The sequence below is a fragment of the Ascaphus truei genome, chromosome 3, assembly GCF_040206685.1.
Source record: "Ascaphus truei isolate aAscTru1 chromosome 3, aAscTru1.hap1, whole genome shotgun sequence".
Classification (NCBI taxonomy): Eukaryota; Metazoa; Chordata; class Amphibia; order Anura; family Ascaphidae; genus Ascaphus; species Ascaphus truei.
This window is the reverse complement of record NC_134485.1, coordinates 246,596,012-246,621,323: the sequence shown is the minus strand read 5'-3', so window position 1 is coordinate 246,621,323 and position 25,312 is coordinate 246,596,012. Positions and strand designations below refer to the sequence as shown.

General features: G+C 39.9%; 1 protein-coding gene across 2 annotated transcripts in view; it reads left to right on the top strand.

The window, feature by feature from the left end:
• The window catches only part of GABRB3 (gamma-aminobutyric acid type A receptor subunit beta3), a 463,256-nt gene that overhangs the window by 347,493 nt on the left and 90,451 nt on the right, over window positions 1-25,312 (top strand). For both annotated transcript variants that reach the window (XM_075590560.1, XM_075590561.1), the window contains one exon: window positions 14,975-15,195. In XM_075590560.1, the coding sequence (XP_075446675.1) occupies window positions 14,975-15,195 (221 nt within the window). The remainder of the gene's footprint in view (window positions 1-14,974; window positions 15,196-25,312) is intronic.

Sequence of the window (25,312 nt, the reverse complement as noted above, 5' to 3'; positions counted from 1 at the left end):
TGTGCTGAACTGTATTGTACTCTACTGTACATGTTTTGACCTGCTGTACTTAAATAAAGGAGATGTTGTTGTGTGTTTTTTTTACTTGTATTTATACAGAAATGTTTTAACTTGATGTCCACACACACCGGACTTGCACAATTCCAGTCCCTGGGGGCCGCAAACAGGCACGGTTTTCAAAGGTTACCCTGAAAACCTGCCCTATTTGCTGCCCTCAAGGACTGTACTGGTGCAGACTTTTTTGCACACCATCCCACTGTACAGTATATGTTTTGACTTGCCGTTCTTTAATAAAGGAGATGTTGCGTTTTGCTTATTTTATGAATAAAGAATTTGTTTTTAAAACATGTGATTGTAAACCATACTGACTGACATAAATGTTTTCACAAATGTAGCAGTAAACCATACACCTGTTGATGTTTTGAACTGCTGTGCACTTAAAATGTTTCTACATTGTACAGTATTTGTAAATAAATGTTTTTGTACTTACTCCAGCAATAAAAGAACATGTTGATTTGTTGCATTTGAACATTGTTCCATTTGCTCCTTTGCTACTGTAACAAAATACAGTGTTTCTAGAATGTCGAGACATACTGCACTGTATACTTTAGGCATGCTCAGTATAAGAGTATTAAAAAAAAATAGAAGACACAAACTGTACTGTACTGTATGTACTGGCACTGTATACTGTAGAAGACACATAATGTATGTGATACATGTAGAATAAATGCATAGTTTTTATTTTTTCGTGTTTATTACACAGTATACTGTACTGTATATAAAAAAAGTATTGTACAGTATACTGTACGGCCGGAAAACATCAGCATACTGTTTCAGGATCAGTATTCTATCCTAATCAATAACAACGGCAACTAAACTGTAGACTCCGGTACGTGGGTTTTTAAATCCGATTCAGCAATGTGCAGGCATTGTTACACAAAGCGATATTATCCATCGAAATCCCTCCATTAGCCGTTTTCTTTTCTGAAGAAAAACAAAAAGAAAAGTTTTACTGTAATGGTCAGCCCCTAAAGAAGTTCCCAGCCAGTCCCACCAATAATTTTCTCGGGGGGCGTCTCCTGTTCACATGCGCATGCGCCTACCGTCGATGTAATGACACGCATACTGTATGCATTTCAAGAAGGTTCCAATGCGCATGCGCCTAGCGTTCCACCAATTGTTCAGTATCTGCAGTACAGTACTGTAAAAGCCGCTCAGCCAATGATATTGCTAACAGGAGAATCGCTTGACTTTTGAATCGCACCGATATTGATACTGTATTGTCAAAATAAAAAAACACAGAAAATAATACGGCAACAATACTCACCATAGAATTTCCCATTCAGCTGGCGCCAGCGCCGGTCCACTGCCAGTCCAGCGTTCTTGATCATCCACGTCGATAGTTTGCAGCGGGACTAGTCCACCTGTAGTCAGCTGATGAGGCTGGAAATTACTTAGGTACATGCAAGCTTGATCGAAACTGCATGCGAAATCCGGCTCAGGCTCAGGGTTGTCACTGACGGCGGGACCGTCATTGGAAGCCGGTGCTGGTGCATTGCTTGGCAGCGACTGTCATTTCTTAGTTGGTTTTAACACGACCCTTCGCCTTTTGCCGTCATCATGATCATAGATACAGGATAAAGCCGGTGATACACACCAATACCCTCCAACAAATTGTCGCTCAATACGATAAAAACAGGGATCGCTACATAACCTTTTCCTTATTGCACGCTTCCACGTACTGCACCGACACACTTTATTCGAGCAAATACCCAGTATGTACCTGGCAGATACCTGGAATGCGCCGCTCCTCACCTCTGACAAGCCCCGTTGCGTTTGCCTTCCCAGCCTGGGTTCATGCCTGGCTGATGGGCGGCTGATCTGTTAAATGATAATGATTAGGATTTAATAGGCTGCAATGCTTCGCGTGTCTACCAGATGGCATAAATTCATGAATTGTAATGCAGTATATATATATATACTGTGCAGTATTGCAGCCAGCGGGAATAAAATGCTTCAATCCCTGCCTGGAAAATACCTCAATGCACTCGGGCAGAAAACAGTCACAAACCTCAATTCGCTCGGGTATACCCGAATTCGTGGGACTAGCCGAGCTCGAATAAAGTGTGTCGCCAGTGTATGAGGAGATGGCGAAAATTTGTAAAAGTCATAGTTTTCGACAAAATACTGATAAATTTGAACAAGTGTTGCCATCTTATCCTCTGTTGCATTAATCGCGGCCCATATCAAATACGCGTAACTTCTGTCGGGTTTTTGGAAAGCGGGCTGTATTGTATTGTATGTCTTTATTTATATAGCGCCATTAATGTACATAGCGCTTCACAGCAGTAATACATGTGGTAATCAAATAAATAACAGATAATATAAATAACATTATGGGAATAAGTGCTTTAGACATTAAGGAAGAGGAGTCCCTGCTCCGAGGAGCTTACAGTCTAATTGGTAGGTAGGGAGAACGTACAGAGACAGTAGGAGGGAGTTCTGGTAAGTGCATCTGCAGGGGGCCAAGCTTTATGTATCATGTGTTCAGAATAGCCACAGTGCTATTCATATGCTTCTTTAATCAAGTGTGTCTTAAGGTGGGTCTTAAAGGTGGATAGAGAGGGTGCTAGTCGGGTACTGAGGGGAAGGGCATTCCAGAGGTGAGGGGCAGTCAATGAAAAAGGTTTAAGGCGGGAGAGGGCTTTAGATACAAAGGGGGTAGAAAGAAGACATCCTTGAGAAGAACGCAAGAGTCTGGATGGTGCATAACGAGAAATTAGGGCTGAGATGTAAGGAGGGGCAGAAGAGTGTAAAGCTTTAAAAGTGAGGAGAAGAATGGAGTGTGAGATGCGGGATTTGATCGGAAGCCAGGAGAGGGATTTCATGAGGGGAGATGCTGAGACAGATCTAGGAAAGAGTAGAGTGATTCTGGCAGCAGCGTTAAGGATAGATTGTAGGGGAGACAGGTGAGAGGCAGGAAGGCCGGACAGCAGGAGGTTACAGTAATCAAGACGGGAGAGAATGAGGGCCTGAGTCAAAGTTTTAGCAGTCGAGCAACAGAGGAAAGGGCGTATCTTTGTTATATTGTAGAGGAAAAAGCGACAGGTTTTAGAAATGTTTTGAATGTGAGGGGCGAATGTGAGAGAGGAGTCGAGTGTGACCCCAAGGCAGCGTGCTTGGGCTACTGGGTGAATGATCGTAGTTCCAACAGTAATGTGGAAGGAGGTACTGCTGCGGCACAGTTTATTCGAGCATTTGCCCGTTCTGTGCCGCAGCAGTAGCCTGGCGCGCGCCCGAGTGTGACGGGCGCACGCCGAAGCAGCGGAAGAGCGCCCTCCGATCGGGGCGCTCTCCCTACCGCTGCCGGGTCCGCCGGGTCCCCCGGAACCCCCTGCCGCTGTCCCGCGATCGCGGGACACCAGGGCTCCCTCGGGGAGCCCCTGGACACGCGTGCAGGGGGCGCACGCTCCCGATGACGCGTGACCGCGCGTCTATGACGCGCGGCACGCCGAGGGGCGGCCACTAGCAAGCCGGGAGATTTCCCGGCTTGCGGTACCGACCACACTTCAATAAAGTGTGTCGGTAGTGTAGTAGGGCCAGGTTTGGGAGGAAGTATGAGGAGCTCTGTTTTAGGCGGCGGAGGGCCATCCAGGATGATATCGCAGAGAGACATTCAGAAACTTTGGTTTGTACAGCAGGTGTAAGGTCGGGTGTTGAGAAATATATTTGTGTGTCGTCAGCATAGAGGTGATAATTAAACCCAAAAGATGTTATTAGGTCACCTAGAGAGAGTGTATACAGAGAAAAGAGAAGAGGTCCCAGGACAGAGCCCTGGGGTACCCCCACAGAGAGATCAATAGAGGAGGAGGAGGTGTTAGCAGAAGAGACACTGAAAGTACGATGGGAGAGGTAGGATGAGATCCAGGATAGAGCTTTGTTCCGAATGCCAAGAGTATGGAGAATGTGAAGGAGAAGAGGGTAGTCCACTGTGTCAAATGCTGCAGAGAGGTCGAGTAATATGAGCAGAGTGTAATGACCTCTGTTTTTGGCAGCATGGAGGTCGTCAGTTATTTTTGTGAGGGCTGTTTCCGTGGAGTGAGCAGTGCAGAAGCCAGATTGTAGAGGGTCTAGGAGAGAATAGGTGTTGAGAAGATGGAGCAAGCGAGAGAATACAAGACGTTCAAGGAGTTTAGAGGCAAAAGGCAGGAGGGAGACAGGCCGATAGTTAGAAAGACAGGTAGGGTCAAGCTTGCTGTTTTTGAGTAATGGTATAACTGTTGCATGTTTGAAGGAGGATGGAAAGGTTCCAGAGCAGAGGGAGGAGTTAAAAATGTGCGTGAGCGTAGGGATTATAGTAGGAGCAAGAGGTTTTAGGAGATGGGAGGGAATGGGGTCAAGAGGGCAAGTGGTAGAGGGAGAAGAGGCGATCAACAGCGACACATCCTCCTCTGAGACAGTGGAAAAATGGAGATAGGAGGAAGAAACAGAGGGGATGTTCTGACGTATGGATTCCACCTTTTCCTTAAAATAGTCAGCAAAGTCCTGAGCGGAGATGGAAGAAGGAGAAGCCGCTGAGGGTGGTTTGAGTAGAGTATCAAAGACAGAGAACAGTCGGCGTGGGTTAGACTTGTGCATGTTGATTAGTGAAGAAAAGTAGGCTTGTTTAGCTTGCGAGAGGGCAGAGTTGAAACAGGATAGCATAAATTTGTAGTGAAGGAAGTCTGCGAGAGTATGAGATTTCCTCCAGAGGCATTCAGAGGAACGAGTGGAGGAACGCAGCATGCGCGTGTGGGAATTTAACCAGGGTCTAGAGTTAAAAGGGCGAGTGCGGCAGAGAGAAAGCGGGGCATGTAGATCAAGAGAGGAGGACAGGACAGAGTTGTAGTTCCTGACCAGGATGTCAGGGTCTGTAGCAGAGCTTAGAGAGGAGAGGGAGGAGCGTAACGTGGACTCAAAGTCAGGTAAGTGAATAGAGTGCAGGTTTCTGCAGAACCGGGGGGCAGATGGAGGTGGAGAAGGGGAGAAGCGAGATAGAGAGAATGAGATGAGGTGATGGTCAGAGAGAGGAAAAGGGGAAATGGATAAATCAGAGAGAGAGAAGTTTTTAGTGAAAACCAGGTCTAAGTAGTGGCCATCCTTGTGGGTGCTGGCTGCAGTCCACTGTTGAAGGCCAAAAGAAGAGGTTATAGAAAGAAAGCGGGAAGCCCAAGGGAGAGAGGGGTCATCAATGTGGCAATTGAAGTCCCCAAGGAGAAGAACAGGGGAGTCTGAGGAGAGAAAGAAAGAGAGCCAGGATTCAAAGTGAGAGAGAAAGGCAGAGGGTGGATGAATAGAGGTAGGTGGGCGATAGATGGCAGCCACGTGGACAGGGAGAGGAGAGAAGATCTGGACAGTGTGAACCTCAAAGGAGGGAAAAGCAAGAGAGGGGGGAATAGGAAGAGTTCGGTAACTGCAGAGAGAGGAGAGCAGGAGCCCCACACCTCCACCCCTGCCATCAGTGCGACGAGTGTGGGAGAAAGAAAGGCCACCATAAAAGAGGGCAGCTTCCAGAGCAGAGTCAGACTGAGTGAGCCAGGTCTCAGTTATAGCAAAGAGAAGCAGGGAGTGAGAGAGAAAGAAGTCATGCACAGAGAGGAACTTGTTAGAGAGGGAGCGAGCATTCCAAAGGGCACAGGAGAAAGGGAGAGATGAGGGAGGGTGGCATGGGATGGGTATGAGGTTGGAGGGGTTAACACCAGAAGGAGTAGAAGTTGTATGTGGGAGGCGAGGACGAGAGCAAGTAGAAATAAGGCAAGGACAAGGATTGGGAGAGATATCCCCAGAAGCAAGGAGAAGCATGGAAAGAAAGAGAATGTGTGCGGATGATTTGTAGGGGTGTGTTTAAGTGCAGGGTGTATTTATTTATTTATTTTATTTATTTATAAAATATTTTACTAGGAAGTAATACATTGAGAGTTACCTCTCGTTTTCAAGTATGTCCTGGGCACAGAGTAAAACAAATAATACTTGGTTACAAATACAGTTACATAAATGAACAGGGTATACATTATATACAAGACATTATGTATAGCTGTGTGGTGACAGAGGGCGCAGGTAAGAAAGGAGTTCATGTGAACTGAGAAGTGGGGAAGAAAGGAGAGAATGAGATATATGAATAGAGTTAGAAACATAAGGAGACTGGTGGAAGGAAGTGCATAATTTGAAAATAAGTGAGGTTGCAGCAAATATAAAAAATAAAGGCGGCATCACAGCAATAGTTAAGTGTTGAGATGTGCAGTCTTAGATAGATGATATCCTTTTTTCCAACGTAGATCAAAAGCAGGAATCAGAAGTAGTAGGTGATGTCCACTTTTCCACTTCTTTTTGAACTTCCTTTTTAAACTTCATATTCTACTTGAAACATTTCTACTTTTAAACATATCTGCTTACAAGCATGGCTGCAAGCAACAGTGGCTGTTATGAGTTTACTTATATACTTTTAGAAAGTCACCTGGTTGGCACAACAAACGTAATTAGCACATGCGAGGGTAGTTAAAGCAAATGGTTTTTCAAAGGTGGGTGTTGTCTTGCACAAGTGTGAAAGCTGAATTAAATTAAGACAGTAGGGGGATGATTTACAGACAGACAATTGGAATATGTTTTTACCTAAATAGAACTAAATACACAGCAGGGGAGGATATCAGGATAGACAGACAATTGGAATATATTTTTACCTAAATAGAACTAAATACACAGCAGGGGAGGATATCAGGATAGACAGACAATTGGAATATGTTTTTACCTAAATAGAACTAAATACACAGCAGGGGAGGATATCAGGATAGACAGACAATTGGAATATGTTTTTACCTGAGGAAAGAGAAGAGATGAGATGAGTGAGTGATTCAATAGTCTTCCTTCCTTTTTAAGCTTCATATTCTACTTGAAACATTTCTACTTAAAAGCATATCTGCTTACAAGCATGGCTGCAACCCGCCCGCACTTGAACACTCATGGCGGGCGGGTCTCTGGAGAATACTGTAACCGAAACTGGTCTTTGTCTTTCTTTAATATGAAAAGCCTAAATTGATACATTTTTGCAACCACTTCCTTCAGTCTCAAGGCCAAGTTACAATAGCACACTGTGGTATCTTTTTTAAACGAAACAGCTGCAAGTCGACACATTACTGAAGCGCATTACAATTCATGAATATCTGCCATCTGGCGGACACGCGAAGAATTGCAACCTATTAAATCCGAACCATTCTCAATAAACGCATCAACCGTGCGTCAGCCGTGCATGACCCGTGGCTGGGAACGCAAAATGAACGCGGCATGCGCCAGGTGAAGAGCGTCGCATTCCAGGAAAAAGCCAGGGAAAAAACGGCGATTTGTTAGAATAAAAGTTGCCGCAGCAGTAAGCTATCAATATGCAAGAATTACTTCGTTTGTAAATGCCCCATTAGGTCTGTATATAACCAATTCAAACACTGTTTCTAATGAATCGTTAAAAAGTAATAGTAAATATAGATCAAATGTACAGATATAAATATAGATAAATGAAGCACCCCAATGCGTACAAGAAATGAGCATACAAAATCATAAACTGTCAACCTAGGAAATAATATCCTGTGATGACAGTTCATGAAAATCCAAAAAGGTAAATAGGATTGATCACAACCAGTGTAAACATATATTTAAATATAGGAAATAATAAAAGAAAAGAAAAACGAGAGAATTAAAGCCTAGTGAATTCATATAGAACTAGGGATTACATACAGAAAGAACCTGAGGTCCAACTCTGTGTTTAAGCCCTTTGGTATCAATGTGTCTAATGTGAATATCCAAAAGGCATCTCATTTGTATAAAGAATTGGACCTCTCTCCCCCCCCCCCATATAGGGCCTGATATATTCAATGGCTACACACCTAAAATTCATTAAACTGCCCTGTTGGCACTTGCTGAAATGCTCGGTCACTGGATGTGTAAGATCGTTGTTAGTGATGTTTCTCATATGTTCTAGCATTCTAATTTTGAATGCCTTGGTTGTTAATCCAATGTATCTTTTATTACAGCCGCAAGATAACATGTAAATAACATAATCAGTATTACATGTAATAAAAGACAGTATATTCTACTTTTTTGTCTCTTCGTTACTGGTAAATTGTATTTTTTACAACATATTAACAAACCTTGCATTTGCCACAAGGAAAGCAGCCAACCAAGCCGGGACATAGATCTGTTTTGTATATGATTTTTTAAATACAAATTTAGGATCAATGGAGACAATGTATCTTAACAGTGGATTGACTTTTAAAATATTCCAATGTTTTCTAACAATAGATTGAATTATGTTTGCTTGGCTGCTGAACTGTCTAATGAAATAAGGCGGATCACGATTCTTAGTTGAACTGTTACAATCTTAGCTCACAGATTTTCTGTTTTTATTCTTACTGGAACAACTGGAAGGGTTTGAGCTGATCAAGTCCCCTCTAGGTCTGTCTCGTGCATTTATATATGCTTCTTTGATAATTCGAAGATTGTATCCTCTACTAAGGAATCTTTGAGTAAGTTCTGATGAACTGGTTTCAAAATGTTCCAAAGTGGAACAGTTCCTGCGTAGACTATCATTCTGTTCCTATCTATCTATCGTTCCTGGGACACCTCAAAAGAGGCTAGAGCTGTGACTGCTCGTGGCATGCAATAAGGTATTGCGAGAATGTGGTTTACGGTAAATATCCATGTAAACTTTAAGATCCAAACCTACGTATAAACATAGGTCCAGAAAATATATGTGATGGTGATGGTGGGTGAAAGAAAGATTATAAGGATTAGTGTTCAGTAATGCGATAAGAGTGTAGTTGGGTGATGGTACTGCTGCGGCACAGTTTATTCGAGCATTTGCCCGTTCTGTGCCGCAGCAGTAGCCTGGCGCGCGCCCGAGAGTGACGGGCGCACGCCGAAGCAGCGGAAGAGCGCCCTCCGATCGGGGCGCTCTCCCTACCGCTGCCGGGTCCGCCGAGTCCCCCGGAACCCCCTGCCGCTGTCCCGCGATCGCGGGACACCAGGGCTCCCTCGGGGAGCCCCTGGACGCGCGTGCAGGGGGCGCACGCTCCCGATGACGCGTGACCGCGCGTCTATGACGCGCGGCACGCCGAGGGGCGGCCACTAGCAAGCCGGGAGATTTCCCGGCTTGCGGTACCGACCACACTTCAATAAAGTGTGTCGGTAGTGTACCATGTTAAATGATGAGAAAGTCATAAATATAGCGATATTAAGCATTGATAAGGTGACAATAGAGATTTCTATCTCCAAACACGTGTGAATGTTCCCACCAACCCATGAACAGGTTGGCGTAAGATGGCGCACAGCATGAACCCATTGCAGTCCCACGTGGCTGGAGATAGAACTGCCCATCAAACATAAAATAGTTGTGAGTGAGAATAAAATGAATACTGTCTAACAAAAAAACTACATGTGCTGGAGAAAGTGTAACATCAGTTTCCAAGAAATATCATATAGCAGTGAGGCCGTGTTGGTGAGAAATGATAGTGTATAGTGAAGAAACGTCTAAGGTGGCCCATATGTAGTGAGGTGCCCAGGAAAAATCAGAAAATAATAACACGTGTGAAGTGTCCAATAAATATGAAGGGAATGCTGAAACCAAGGGTTGGAAATAGTGATTAATATAATGTGATATGTGCTCCCCCAGTGACCCTATGTTAGATATAATGGGCCTTCCGAAGGGATTGTGAAGAGATTTATGAACTTTAGGTAAGTGGTGGAAAATACTCAAAATTGGATGAGTAGAATGTAAATAGTCAAATTCTTGAGTAGAAAGTACTTGAAGAACCCTGCCCATGTCCAGTAATTCATGTAACTGCAAGATAAATTGCTGAGTGGGGTCAGATGGCAACAGGGTATAAGTCGTGATCATTTAGTTGGCATAGAGCCTCTCGTTTGTAATACATGTTGTCTAAGACCACCACTGCTCCCCCTTTGTCGGCATTTTTTTATGACAATAGAGCTGTTTTCTTTAAGAGCTTTCATAGCTTTTTGTTGTTCATAGTCCAAATTATTTGAACGTTGTTTAATGTTGGTTGTAGTAAATATGCCTATGGAGAGAAGTGACAGGTCCCTTTCCACAGCTGCTTGAAAATCATCAAAAAAGTAGGGCAGAATTTGGACTTATTTTTAAATCCCGAATCTTTTCTTTCCAGAAACATTTGTGATTGTTCATGCTGGTCTAGCTGATCATCCAATAATTCAACCATGTCTTGTAAGTGACATTGATCTTTAAAACGTAATTGGTTCTTTACATCAAAAATTGGGTTAGTATCTGAGTCGCTAGACATATTCCTAGAGTAGATGTCAGAATTTTTTGAATTCATTAGATCTTGATTTGCCAATACAGAAAAAACCTTCAGGCATATCCCGCATTAACGTACGCAATGGGACCGGAGCATGTATGTAAAGTGAAAATGTACTTAAAGTGAAGCACTCCCTTTTTTCCACTAATCGATGCATGTACTGTACTGCAATTGTCACATACGTGCATAACTGATGTAAACAACGCATTTGTAACAGGCTCTATAGTCTCCCCGCTTGTGCACAGCATCGGTACAGGTAGGGAGCCGATATTGCTGTTCAGGACGTGCTGACAGGTGCATGCGTGAGCTGCCGTTTGCCTATTGGGCGATATGTCCTTACTCGCGAGTGTACTTAAAGTGAGTGTCCTTAAAGCGGGGTATGCCTGTATATTAGATTCTTTGTGTTTGAAATACCTCTTCAGTGTCAATTTCCTTGTAAAGTTATATAGATCGACTATAGTGGCAAATAGGTCAGAATTTCTGTCAGGTGTGATGGAGAGTCCTAGATTAAGCAATCTAAGTTCAGGTTGTGTCAATGAATAGCTTGAGATATTAATTACATTAGTGTCCTCGATCTTTAATACCTGCTTTTCTTTGCTGGTGCCACCCACCAATTTATTCCTTGATCTTGGTCCCCTTCTTCGTCGTTTTTTTTTACGACGAATGTCCTGATGTTGCTGTGATGTAAGATTGTAATTTACCAGGCAGATGTGTCTCTACTATTGATGAAGCTCCAGAGTCATTGTCTGAAAAATAAATACTAAGGGGTGTATGTTCAGTATCTGACACATCAGAATCAATACTTCTCCCAGAATGGGTACCCCCTTTTGAGGATTTCCTCAGAATGGATTTGGGTTAGATGATTTTTTTATTTGATTTGTTATTGCTATTAGCATTTTGAAAGTTCTTCTGAAAAGGTGTTCTCCGAGGATTGTGGTTTTTGCCAAATATAAATTTGTTTTTTTCTGGTAATCAACCTGATCTCTTTCAAATGTATTTTGTTTTGTTTGCATAATATTCTCTTCTAATTTGTTGATATGTTGGGCTAGTAATTTATCAATTTCTCTAAACTTGTCAATGTGGGTGAATGCTTGTAATTTAGAGTGTAGATCAGTGACTTGCTTTTTAGCAGCAGTTTTTTTCTTTCATTTTGTGTTCTACTGTATAATAAGTTCAATTAGTTTAAAAGAACATTGATCAAAAATGAGGCTCCACTGTTTCACAAATTCCTTATCTTCAAACCCAAAAGAAGGAGCTATGGTCAGACGTAGTCAATGTGGGATCCTTTTATGCTTTTGATAATTTCTAAAGATACTATGTCCCACCAAATCCTTAAATCCTGAGAGATAAACTTCTCTAAACTGAAGTAATATTGATCCATAAAAAAGCAAATAAAAAACTCCTGTGAAAAATGTGGGTGCCCTTGGTTGTTTCACTCTTTTATATGGTGACGTGCCAACAATTGTAATGCCTATTTAAGGTGTGGCAAAATTATGCTCTGTTTCCTACCATCCATATTGCTTTTTACGCAGGATAATATATTTAAGATATGTATATGGTTCATAAAAAGAACCCCCTTTTATTTTTCGGTACAGCATGCAGAAAAAATCAAACTTGAGGCATAATGACCTCATCAAGTGCATAGGTACAAATGATGCTTAGCAAAGAAGATAAGCACATTATAAAGGACTTGAGACAGAGCAAGAGTTATAATCCAAAATATAAAATGTTTCCTGATAAAGTACAGTATGGTCGCTAGGTGGACTGAAATAAATGAATTTGTAAAACTACGTATCGTTCAGGAGTGGGAGCAGCTGGATCAACATGTTATCAATTATGCAATCAGACAGTGGCGTTCTCGTGGCGTTCTCGTCTTCAGCGTGCATTTCTGCAGGAGAACATTTTGAACACACACTTTGAACCATACTTTGGACTCAAACGTTATAGTAAATTTCATGTTTCAGATTAGATTAAAACAGTTTAACACATTTACGAGCTACGAAGGAAAAACTCCTATTTCTCAGAATCATGAACCTACCGCAGTGCATCTGGTACTTGTTGATATAATACAGTGACTTCACTTTAGTTAACATCAGTAGATGTTCTACAGTACATTGTGCTTCTTATATAGTGTTAAGCGACATAACAGACTACAATTGTACACATTTTCATGGAGATTGAGAGAGAAATATATAAGATATGATGGAAAATGAAAGGGGTCTCTTTTTTCCTGAACACAGTGTATGTATATGGAGAAAAGAAAAAGAAGGTGCACCCTGGGTCAATAAATACTGTAGTGCCCACGGTTATTCTAACACAAACCAGAGGCAATCGCCAAAAAGACCCAGGTACACGCTGGATACATGCCTTAAACTTGCCTTAAACTAGACCCAGTATTTCTGCATTGATTAATGGCCCATCAGATTAAAAGCGGGGGTCCCTGGCAGTCCCATTCAAACTGAATGGGACTGCCAGGGACTACTGCTGTGTTAATCCTATGGGTCATTAGTCAATGCAGAAATGCCTTAAACTTGCCTTAAACTTGCCAGGTCACACCCAGCACATACCCAGAATGTAACCAAGCTAGTTTAAGGCAAGCTTTAGAATACTCATGGTCTCATCTGTATATTCTGTACTGAAAATCAATCGTAATAACAATTCATTTAAAAATTATGTAATATTGTCAGCAAACAATTTTGGATCTTACAATTGAGAACAAGTTTTCCTTTGCGTTTCCAAGATGCTGTCGATATTACACTATTTTTAAAATTAATGTCTTAAAATAAATGTTCTTATTACTAATAAAGTAATGTATGTAAGGATTTTGTTTATGACTTTATAAATGAGCCTCAAAGTCTATCCATATACAGTACTGTAGATGTCATATAATCATTCAACAATTTATTTTTTAAGAAATATTTTCCAAATGGATTTTAAAATAGTTATGAGCACTTTTTTAATAGCACTGCAATTTTACTATTGCAATACTTACACCTCCTAATTTGTTATTAATTGTAAATAAATAAATTACGAAATCATACTTTTTAAATTTAATTCTTTATTTCTCACAAAATTCTTCTAATTTATTTATTATGCACAAATAGAAACTTTATATATAAATATATTCTGTATCCACTTTTTGTATGCTATTCTATTATAAAGCATTGACGCTCATAGCGATGCACTTTGTTTCCATGTGTTTGCAATCAAGTCTTGGGTATTAGACATGCAACAACTCTTAGTGCTGACCCCCTGCCTTAGCAACTATTACGAAACATGTTGAGGTCACACTGAGACGCCATAGCTCACTACACTACAGTATGACAGCTGACTTCCCGATCCAAGAAAGGTTACTGAGAGGCTGCTGCACGTGTGGGTCCCCACAGAAGAACTACCATCAATTTGGGACATGCTGAAATTGATTGTTTTTACCTGCCGTGACATACCTTCATGTGAGTGTGAATTGTTATTACGATTGTTTTTACTTCAGAATATATTTATGGACCCCTGGTTCACCTTCTGTGTCGTGAAGGTGAATCACCCACTTCAAGTTGTGCAGCAAAAGGGAACAATACCATATTTAAGAAAGACTAAATGAGTCAATACTCTGTGCAGAGGAACCTCTCTCTCTCGAAATATAGCTTTGCTATGCAACATATGTACGTAGTTATGTGCTTCACCTTATGCTTTCTCCCAAAAGAGGGCAGAAAATACTTAATCAGAACACATACTTATTTCACAGCAATTTGCTAGAAGTAACTCCAGTGATCATATTAAAGCAGTAATCCCCCCAAATTAACCCTTTTTTCCAGGATTGAAACTTGGGGGTTCTCTATAAATAATGAACAGAGAAGTTACCAGTATTACTTCTTATTTTTAAAGGTACCGCTTTCTATTGTCCAGAGATTTGGTAGCCATTTTGTTTCCTAGGTAACTTCAATTACATGTATCTTGGCAACCGGAGTCTTCCTCAGAGCTGAAAATAACATGGTTCATCCCCGGCCCACCTAGCCACTGTTCCCATGCTCTTAAATAAAATAGGGGTAAAAAACACGAGTAGTGGATTTTTGCTTTACATTCATACACAAGATTGCAGAATTGTAAAAGGTAAATTCTTGAAAATCTCGAGTCAACCAAAACACTGGTAACGTGATTAAGAGGAAAATGTAGTAAGGCAATTTTGCATTCCTTTATAAATGTACCCAAACTGTTTTCTTTCAATGAATACATCTCCAAGGTTAAAAAACAAACAAAAAAAAAAGTGTAGGCAGAATTACAACATTTAGAGCAGACCTTGACTTCTATTTTACTAGCTTTTGTCCTTTTTGGGGCTCTTTTGGGGGCTAGAAAATAAACATAAAAAATTAGCTAATTTATCTTGCTTGAAATACGTGCTCAAGGTCACAAAAAGATAATAACAAACCAGAAGCAAAGTAACAGGTTGAAAGTACCATTCCCCAGTTATAATGTCTGTTCTACCTATAGAACTTCAGATGGGTAAGTGATGATAATAACAAAGACAATTGTTTTTAGAAACATTTTTCATGGCACAGACAAGTACATTTGATCATATCTTGCATACTCAGTTAGAATTTACTGTCATGTGTATCTTCTTTTCCCAGGATTATACTCTGACTATGTATTTTCAACAATACTGGAGAGACAAGAGGCTAGCTTATACTGGAATCCCTCTCAACCTTACTCTTGACAACCGAGTGGCAGATCAACTTTGGGTTCCTGACACTTATTTTCTAAATGACAAAAAGTCTTTTGTACATGGAGTTACAGTGAAAAACCGAATGATCCGCCTTCATCCAGATGGGACAGTCTTGTATAGCCTGAGGTAAATGGTTAACTAACACTGTTTACTGAAATAACTAATGTGGTACCAGTACTGATATTGCGTCTTGATTTATAGCTTTAGTCCTTATTCCCTTAGGGAGGAGGGGGGGGGGTTGTAATTACTAACAACAACTCATTACTATTTTCACATAATAATAGCTAATACTGAGACCATTTTAATCTTCTGAAAAACAGCTTGATTCAAACACGTGATAAAACATCAATGAAAAGACATTGGATAGTAAACTGAATCAAATTTCTATCATTTATTTTATAGCACATACCGTACTACATACAGGCCCTTATGGTGTAAGGTGTGATAAGCACATATGATGGGCTATGGTAGGAAAAGTGCTTTTTAAGCGATAGCATGTCATCTGTGCTTATCACACCTTACAGAATAAGGGCCACAGAACATAAAGACTAAATACTTAAGACTTTACAGAATGTTTGCTTTCTCTTTTTTTTTTATACCAGAAATATAAAACACAAAAGAGTTCAGAAATAACAAAGGCATCAGAACAATAAATAGATATTTGGGCTTCTGTCTGCTACCCAAAAAGAGTAGATGCTGTAAATGGGATCTGTGACTGTGGCATGCTGCCAAGTGTTTTTCAGTTCATTGAAATTCACTGGAATTAAAGTTTAAGGAAGTTGTTTGAAAAAATAAGAGAGAAAGGGAGCAATAAGTGAAAAGGGATTTAGATGCGAGTAGTTGGTACTGTGGAGACTACCTTCTGTAGATTTAAAAAGGGGAGCAGAGGCTATGGGATATAGGCCCATATTTTAAACTGCATTGCATGGGAAACCCCATTAACTTTAATTAGGGCCATAGGGGCACATGTAGGTTATTGCACCCATTTTGGTATTAACCCCTATTGACTTGAATGGGAGTTAACACCAGAATGGATGCGATAACCAGTACCTGCACTTGGTGCGTGTGACCCAAAGTGAGACACTAGGCATTAAAGGAATGGCAGAAGACTGTAGATTCTTGATGGAGGGAACTAGAACACTGCGGTCAAGATCCACAAAAAGGTGCTAAGCATTAGCATGCCTTTGATCTCAGTTTATTTGAGGTTCTTCTCACACAATTATTTTAATAATGCAGTGTTAAAGCTGCAATCCCCGTTTTTTATGGGTTTTTTTTTAACATCTGAATCAAGAGGTCCCGTGGAACAATACCACTGATGTCATCTAACCAGGATCACGTTCGTTCAGGTACAGTTTATCAACAATTCCCATTGAAGATAAAAATAAAAATGACCTCCAGCCTTATCGTTGCTTGTGAGTCAATGAATCAGGTTAACATTGTGATGATGCATAGCATTTCCCCCACTTACTCTCTACAGCAGCCAATGCCGCCTTAATGCAGATAGACTTCAGCTGTGAATATCTCCTGACTTGGCAGGACTGCATTTTTAATCCAAAAAATACGCAACATCTGACATCCAATCCGGCTGATTATTTTTTCACTACAGTAAAATAAAAATGTAATTGTCAATACAAAAAGCTTGGACAGCAATTCAATTTCAAGAATAGCAGGTCACAAAATTTAGTTCAGAAAATTCTCTTTAAACCACGGTTCCACTGGCAGACAGAACTGCCTGATATTGTGCCAAGAAAGAGATACTAGTGCACTTGCCTTGTCTGTTGAAATCATTGTTAAATAAGCATACTGTATGTTATAAGCCGTAGTTCTAATCAATACTGGGTTGCAAGCAGGTTGACACATATTAGTAATTCTCTCTCTCCCAAGTATGTTATTTATAGAATTCATATTTCATATTTCAAGTTTGACTTTTTAACTTTTATATAATGTTTAATATATACTGCAAACCTCTTTTAATGAGCTTGGCTATTGTGGCATTTCCTGCAGAGACCTTTGTCAGTGATGAACGATCGCAAATAAGACATATACAGTACTGCATGTCTATACACAGTGCAAAGTTTAATTCAAACTATATGAATTGATGGAAGGTGAATTTGACACAGAGGCATTTCTCAAAGTAAATGTCATTTAATAGCACAGCACACAATTAGGATAAATAGGACAGTGTTGCCTCAGTGTTTGGAGAGAAAGCACCTGGTCTAGATTCAGGAGCTTTCCTAAAGCATTAGTATATATACTTGAAGAAAACAGCATCCCTATTTCATTCTCACGTCATTCTTACACATGCACATGTAATTTTCCTGCACCCCTAGCTTTATCATCTGCCAGCACTTTCCTGTTATCTCCTTTCTGTTGCTTAGTGTACTGTAGGTAGGGGCTGAGTTAGCAGACTTGGGTTAGTCAAGGTTGCAAAAGTTTTTTTATTTTCAGTGAAGGTCGATTGTACATGTACATAGACCTTGCGCAATTCTTGAAAGTTGCCTGCAGCTGTTTTTGCCTGTATCTTGATTTTTTGCTGATCTTCTCCAAACTGACCCTTTTCGGCATTCAAACATTAACCCAACCAGTGCTGGTTCATGACATCATATTACTCAGTCTATCTTATGGTGATCTCTTAAAGTTCAAACTACTGCACACCATGAATCATGTCAAAACATTCTGCTTTTAAGAACACTTGATAGTTCTAAATCTATTTATAACTTTTATTCGTTTCTATTATATTCCAGTATTTTGAAAATAGATTTGAAGTGACAGTTTTCTTAATTTTATTTTGTTTAGTTCTACAGCAATATTAAAGTTGCATCTTGTACTTATAAATATAGCATTCAGATGCCAGAGAACATTACTCTGATGTTTTGTTATTACTTACAGTATATATTATTATCTATGTGAAATATGTATTCTTTGTCCTAGCATTTTATTGGTTCATATCCATGAGGTAACAGATTCTAACGTAATGGCTAGATCCAAGACCTGCGTTTTTTATTAGTTCTTGTATAAGCATACTGTACAGCACTATTCTAACTTTGCTCCTTATAAGTAAGTAATAGTAAAGCTCCAAACATGTATCAATAAACTAAAGTTACTGTATAGCACGCAATAAGACAATGTGGGCCAATTCTTAAAGCAGCAATCTCCCCAGATGCCTATATGAGTTTAGTACTTTGCACCGAGCATGTCCTGATCTTTTGTTAAACATTTTTCGTTTTAGTGTTAAACATCTTGATTTCCTTAATCTCTAGATTCTGAGGTCACCGTGGTAACATTTGGACTTCACTGGCCTTTGGGGAGAGATCCATGTAACCTACTAGACACTTAGGGGTGGATTCTCTAAGGTCCGTTAATTTTTTTATTGTACAGTTATCACCTTTTAACATATTGATATCTGTAATGCGTATCACCAGAGGGGATTTGCATTACGATGTCCTAGCATTCACCTTGAAAATAGCATACTACTAACTTTTAATGGACGTAATGCTTACTCTATGCAAATCATATGGTAATGAGCAGTTTACCTAACAATGGAGATCCTCAGACCTCTGTTCATGTTAGCACATATAATAACGCTGGCTGCGTAACCCATCAAGCTCCAGAACCCCAAAACCCACCCTCACATCATACATACAGCATATATATATTAGTTTCAAAAAGCAGTTTTACTGAGCGTGGCAGGATATACAGACAAAAACAGAAAAGCCAGTGGATCATACAAAATGACACAACATATAGTGCAATACTTCAGTGCTTATCTGCTCATGAAAGAAAGGTAATTTAGTTAAACCCTTGGGCCAAAAGGTTATAAGCCTGCAGCCACTTCATGGCATGCCCAATGCAGGTCCTAACACTACCTGGCATAATTTTCATGTACCTCTCTTTTCTGCTGGAGGGAGAAAGACCATACTGGGTCTGTGATTCACAGGATCATGATAAAAACTGCTAATATGACCCTCTAAAAGCTGCTGTTACATCCAGACCCTGATTATCATTGTTTTTTGGTGGGGAATAGACTAAAACCAATATACTGAGTATAGGACTTTTCATTAGAGTTACACGAGTTAATATGGTATGTACTGTAATCATGTCTGTATTAAGTATGGGTGTACAATAAGGTTTATCCATACATATCTCAAAAATAATAATTCATAAATAACTTTTAATAATGTAAAAAGAAATTAAATTAAGGAAGAACACTATAAATAGAGTGTCACGAGAGAACAGAACTTAAAGCTGCAGACCAAGCAATATTCTACATGTGTGTTTTTCTTAATAAATCAGTTCTGTACTATGAGAAAATAAATGTAGCATTTTTTTAAAACAACTCTGAATTACATTTTTAATGTATTATAATGTAAAAAGCCTTTTTTGTTTCTTTAGCAACTATTTACAAAGTCACATCCCCTTCCTCTTCTGAAACAGGCTCTGGCACACTCCTTTTTGAGCCTTGCCCTCTCTCTAGCAGTGCACCAATTGTATCTAGTGACTGCCTGGTCACATGATCTTTCCCACAGAACATTCTCATATTAATATGCAGAATACTCCTCTACAGCCATTTAGTAAACCCCGAGCCAAATCTTCACCGATTGATCACAGGAGAACAGATCGATCGGCAACTTAGCTAATTACTTATTCTTTTGTGTATTCTTAGCTATTTACTTATCATTTTGTGAATTGTATTGGTTCAAATATTGGTGCAAATATTAAAGGGGAAAAAAATAAAATAAACTGGCAACAATTCAATATTTGTTCCAATTGGCGGCCAGCAAGCACAACACAAAAACACAATCAGAGCTATATTCACAAAAATGTGACATACAGGGGGAATACGAGCTGACTGAATGCTGAGCGCCACATCAAAGGCTTACTTAGGGCTTACTACCACTCTCCGATGGAGAGGTGACTGTCCAGACCTCTCTGGTTCAATTTGTGGCAGAGCACTTTCAAATCTCCCACTTGAATTTCCTGCTCTCTGCTTTTCCGGCAACACACAGTCTCACAGCACAAAGCACTTTCAAATTTCCAGCCTTGTATGGCTCACCGATCCACCTTCGGGTGTCTTCAGAAACGCCTCAAAGCACATTAGTTCACCTCCAAGACAGGATCCAAAATGAGCTATGCTGGCGCCGCTCTGGCCTGGTAGGCAACCATTTGCTTTGCTTTTATGGCAGATAGCCCCCTGTCCCGATCTCTGTCCTGAGACACGTTTTCCGTGGTTGCTTTTGTCCCTTGCATCTCTCAACCCCTCCAGTACCAGCAGCATCCATTTTCTTGGGACATGCAGGCAGCACAAAGGGTTTCTTGCCCTGCATGTCCAGAGACTTTGCCTCTGCTTTATTGTTTGCACATGACACATTTTTATACTTGCAATACACTTTTACATACAGGAGTAAACAATAGACTTTTACATGGGATGCAAGGGTCTAAAGGGCATGTAATAACAGGGTAATCCAGGGGCTGGTGGCAAGATGATCCCCCAGGGAGGATGGACAGGGGCCAGGGCCTGGGGATAACCTTTATTTTACTGCTCTCTGGGCCCCTTGCCATCACATACCGTTATCCACTTTATATAAAAAATTAGCTTTTTGTAACTCACGAGTAATGCATCTTTAAAAGTGCAGTTCATGCAATATCCTACAGTACACATGTGTTTTTAAATAAATCAGATCTGTAGTATTAGCTAATACTTACTAATTATTTTTTTAATTCTACTCTTAATGCAATTTTTATTGATTTTTTTAATAAATGAATTTTTTTTGTATTTATTGGGTACAGAAAAGAAAAGGGGACATTGGGACACTAGGTTACAAGCATACACATCATAATGGGGATCCCGAGAGGCAAAAGGTAAAAATGTAATGAGTTTTAAAGCAGCAATACTTCATTCCCCCTTTTTTCTTTTCTTTTTTGTATATGTAAAGCATGTGACAGTGTATAATTCTACATTCTTACCTAAGCTGGTTTAGTGTTTCTGTTAAAAATCTGTAAAAAAAAAAAACCTGAATGTGTGCTTAACTAAATGGCCGCCTTCTAACTTTGTGCTGCAGTCTATGAAATTCTGCAGCTTATATGTAACATTATATTACTAAGTGTAACACATTATTGTTACAGCTTTCAGAGTAATAGACAGTCTGCTGTTTAGAACACAGCAACAGATTTCTTTGTGATAATTTGTTACCAAAGGGCAGAGCTCAAAAAGGTGTGTGTGAGAGGTTGTTTCAAAGGAGGAAGTGGATAGAATTTTCTAAATGGTTGCTGTAGCAACCCAAGACTGATCAGTTCATTTTAAAAAATCATTAAAAATTGCAATAAGAGTAAAAAAAGCAGACAGTATTAACTAATACTACAGAACTGATTTATTTAAAAAAAAACAAAAAAAAAAACGTATAGGATTATTCACGTTTTGCTGCTTTAATATACTGAGCATCCTTTGATTTCTATTGCAGGTTTGAGCACCTTCCTAGCAGTGCAAGATATTTGCAACACTTTCCTGTTTGGCATGATTTCTTGCCAATATTCCCAGTAGTTTGAACTGCAAATTTTAATACTGTAGATAATGTTATCTTAGTAATATAAGAATACATTGTAGCTGCTGAGTTAAACTGAGTGGAGGATTGATTGAAGCTGAAAGGCAACCATTTAGTGAACCTTGTGAAGCAGGATCTTTGCTGATCGATCACAGGAGAATGAATTGATCAGCAGATTAGGTAATTACAGTGGCGGCAGAGTTTATTTGAGCTCGGCCGTAGCCGCGGTGTGGGGTAACCGACGGCAAGCCGGCAGCTCGTTTGGGGCTTTCCCTGGTGCGTGCCGCGCGTCACTCTGGCGCCGGTCACACGGTCCAGGGTTCCCCGGCATCCCCGAAGGCTGCAGAGGCAGCAGGGGTAAGGGGGACGCGGGGGACGCTGCGCGCAGCTTTGCGCAAGCCAGGGGGAGCAGCCAGGGGTTCGGGGAAGGGGAGGGGGGCATTTTAATTAAACGCGCGGGAAGGGGAAGATGCAGCAAGATGCGGCTCGCTCGCGGCTCCGTTTTGGCGCCAGCCGGAATAAGCCCCGTTCATAAGGGGCACAAAACGGGCAAATGGTAGAATAAACTGTGTCGGGCCTGTAGTTTCCAATAAAGGTAATCAAAAGCTGCATATATTAAAACAAAAATTAACATGCCGTTCTGATTGCCTCTTTAACGCATGCGTTAATTAACAACACACTGACAAGAATGTCTTAATGCCCAAAGGATTGGTACTCCTTTCAAATAGCTAACATGTTATAAAGTAGCTAGAAAGATGGCTACCAATTATGAGGTGTGAGAAACCTGAGGGGTGTGGCATGCAGAGGAGGAAGCAGATGGGCAGGAGAAGAAGACAGTTTAACTACGAGGCAAACTAAGTTGTCACATTAAGTGAAAAAATTGGGGGACAGCAAAAAAAACTGTGGATTCCATGTAGCAGCAGGGCCTCTGCAAGGAGGGGGACAACTGACCGTTCTCAAACGTATGTACTTTGACTTATAGAATTCTCAAGTTGATAAACGTCCATCTCTGCTGCGGATCCCCATCAGGGGAAATCAGAGTCCACCCAGCCATACTCTATATACCCTGACTTGCGGTCAGAGCCCCTCTCCACCAGCTGTCCATACCATCGCGTATCGTGCCGGCGACAACTATTTTCCGTAAGTGGCATCGCTGGAAAACGCTTGGAAGGAAAAGGAGAGTAGTGGAGGGTGTGGGCCTTGGATGGCTCCTGCGCTTCGTCTGGACACTGAGTGGTCACAACGCTTATTTTTATGCACTGTGTCTAAATGTATTTTCACTTTCATCATGTTTTAGTACACCATTTTGCACTATATCGTTTATATGAGGGAAGATTTGGTCTATTCATCTGACTGTTGGAGGATGTGTTGCTGTCTGGTTGCACAATGATTTCCCCCCCAAAATGACCTGATTTATTTGGATAAAGTGTGAGTGGGATTATCCCCATATTACAGTACTTATATCCAATCTTTGTATCATACAGTACATCATTGGACTATATTCCCCTTTCTTTATTTCTATGATTTCTCCTAAGGATATTTGCGCTCTGTTACCTATTCCTGTTTCTATCTAAAGACATTTGGAAAGTCTTTTTCAGAGCTGCACAATCCTGTATGGTTGTAATTGTTATATTTTCATCACCATTGTGAGTTCAACTTTTCTGTTGAATTGCATACCTAAAGTAGATCTACTGTAGATACAGTAAATCTGTAACTTCACAACTTTACTCACTCATGCAATAAGGAGCAAAAAATGATGTTCTATTTTTGATAATATATATATACTTTCTATTAAATGGAACGTGAAGAACTTAATTTTTTTTAGTATGAAAAAAATGTATTTAGCAACAACATCAAAAAATCAAAGTTAAAAGATTTCCAAATCATAAACTCCTCAACACACGATATAGGAAGACCAGATTCTGAGTACAAACATCCTAAAATTCAAGTGATTAAATCAAGTGATTAAACATATGATAGTGTATCAGTATTTAGAATGTATATACAGTAAAATACCAGAAATAACAGGTCCAGTTTAATTCTGCAGAACACAATTTCAATTAATCAGATAGGTACAGTATGTACAGTGGTGTAAAAAAGAAAGTGCACCCTCTTTGAATTCTATGGTGGACTTTACATATCAGGACACAATAACAATCATCTGTTCTTTAGCAAGTCTTAAAATTAGGTAAATACAACCTCAGATGAACAACAACACATGACATATTACACTGTGTCATGATTTATATTACACCACTGTACATCTTTATATAGCGCCCACAGCTGTACTTAACTCCTTACAAGAGAGACAATACAGTATAGGGAATAATACAATAAGTGCAAAAAACAAGATCAGAAAATAAGAAAGGAAATCCCGGCCCCTGAGAGCTTACAATCTATGATATACTTAAAGGTTGTATTCCCTAAATTAAAATGCAAAACTTCAAAACACATGGCACCCATTTCTTTAATAGAAAAATCTATTTATTGCCTAAAAAACACATTGAAAGACAAAGCAGGGACTACAAGACCCTATGAAACAGCATACCCCGGCGCATTTCGCGATATTATGTCACTTCCTCAGTTGAGCTGATTTAGCAGAAATGTCCCATAGCATTGGATCTGTGATCTACAGTAAACTATGTACTGTAGGCCAAAAATTGCTTCTATGCATATCATTTCCAAACCTTGATATCATTGTATTTATTTATCCTTTTGTTTCAATAATATATGTAATATCTCAGATTCATACGGTAAGCTTACAAAAAGAAATGTGCAAATATCCTTTATCAGAGGTTTCCAGGCTGTGGTTTGATCAGTGATCTAATGAAAACCAAGGGATTATGGCTCAGAGACATCATTTTGAAACTTTTGTGCGTTTTGAGGGGAGACTTTCCTGTTGTTTTATTACATTTCATTTTTAAATCACACAATTGTCATTATTTCTGTATCTTATAAGGTATGAACGTGTAACTATACAATCTCGCTCTGTTAAATCTTCCTCTAATCATGTTTGTTGTCTTGAATTACATTTTGTAAACATTTAAAGTTGAATTCAGTAAGTGAAATATACAGTATGAAAAACAAGACCTCTTTTTGATTTGAAAGGAATTTACCTATTTTATATACATATATTTGCAGTGCTACGTTTGCAGCTGATGGAGGCTCTTAGTGTGTGTTTTTTGTTATTTTTTTTTTAATTTACTAGCTCTCTAAATCATGTGGTGAAGGTTGCCACATATCTTGACAGTGAACACAAACGGATTGGGCATAAGGATTAGTGTCACTTTCTACCCACATGAGCTTTTGTTGTGTCTGGTTTTCTTGCTTCACTTTTACGATGGTAAAGCTGCTATACTTGGATGACTGCCCACTCTTAAATGATAAGACACATGCAGACGATATCATGTTGTATTTCCATTTGCACAATTAATCTACAGTATACAAACACAGTTCAGTTAACACTTCTGAAATATCTTTTTCATAGTGATAGAATTGTCTGTGGCAATAAGATGCAACCCATAACATCTGCGTTGGCTGCTTTCATCAAGTTCCAATTAACCTATCTCACTTAACCCAAGTTTAGCTGTACAAGCTGTGAATGCAGCAGAGTTCTGCTCAAAGAGAGTAGAAGGAGCTAAAAGCTGACATAGTCAATATGCTCATTTGTATGCCCTCACACAGATTCTGACTTTATCAGTTTA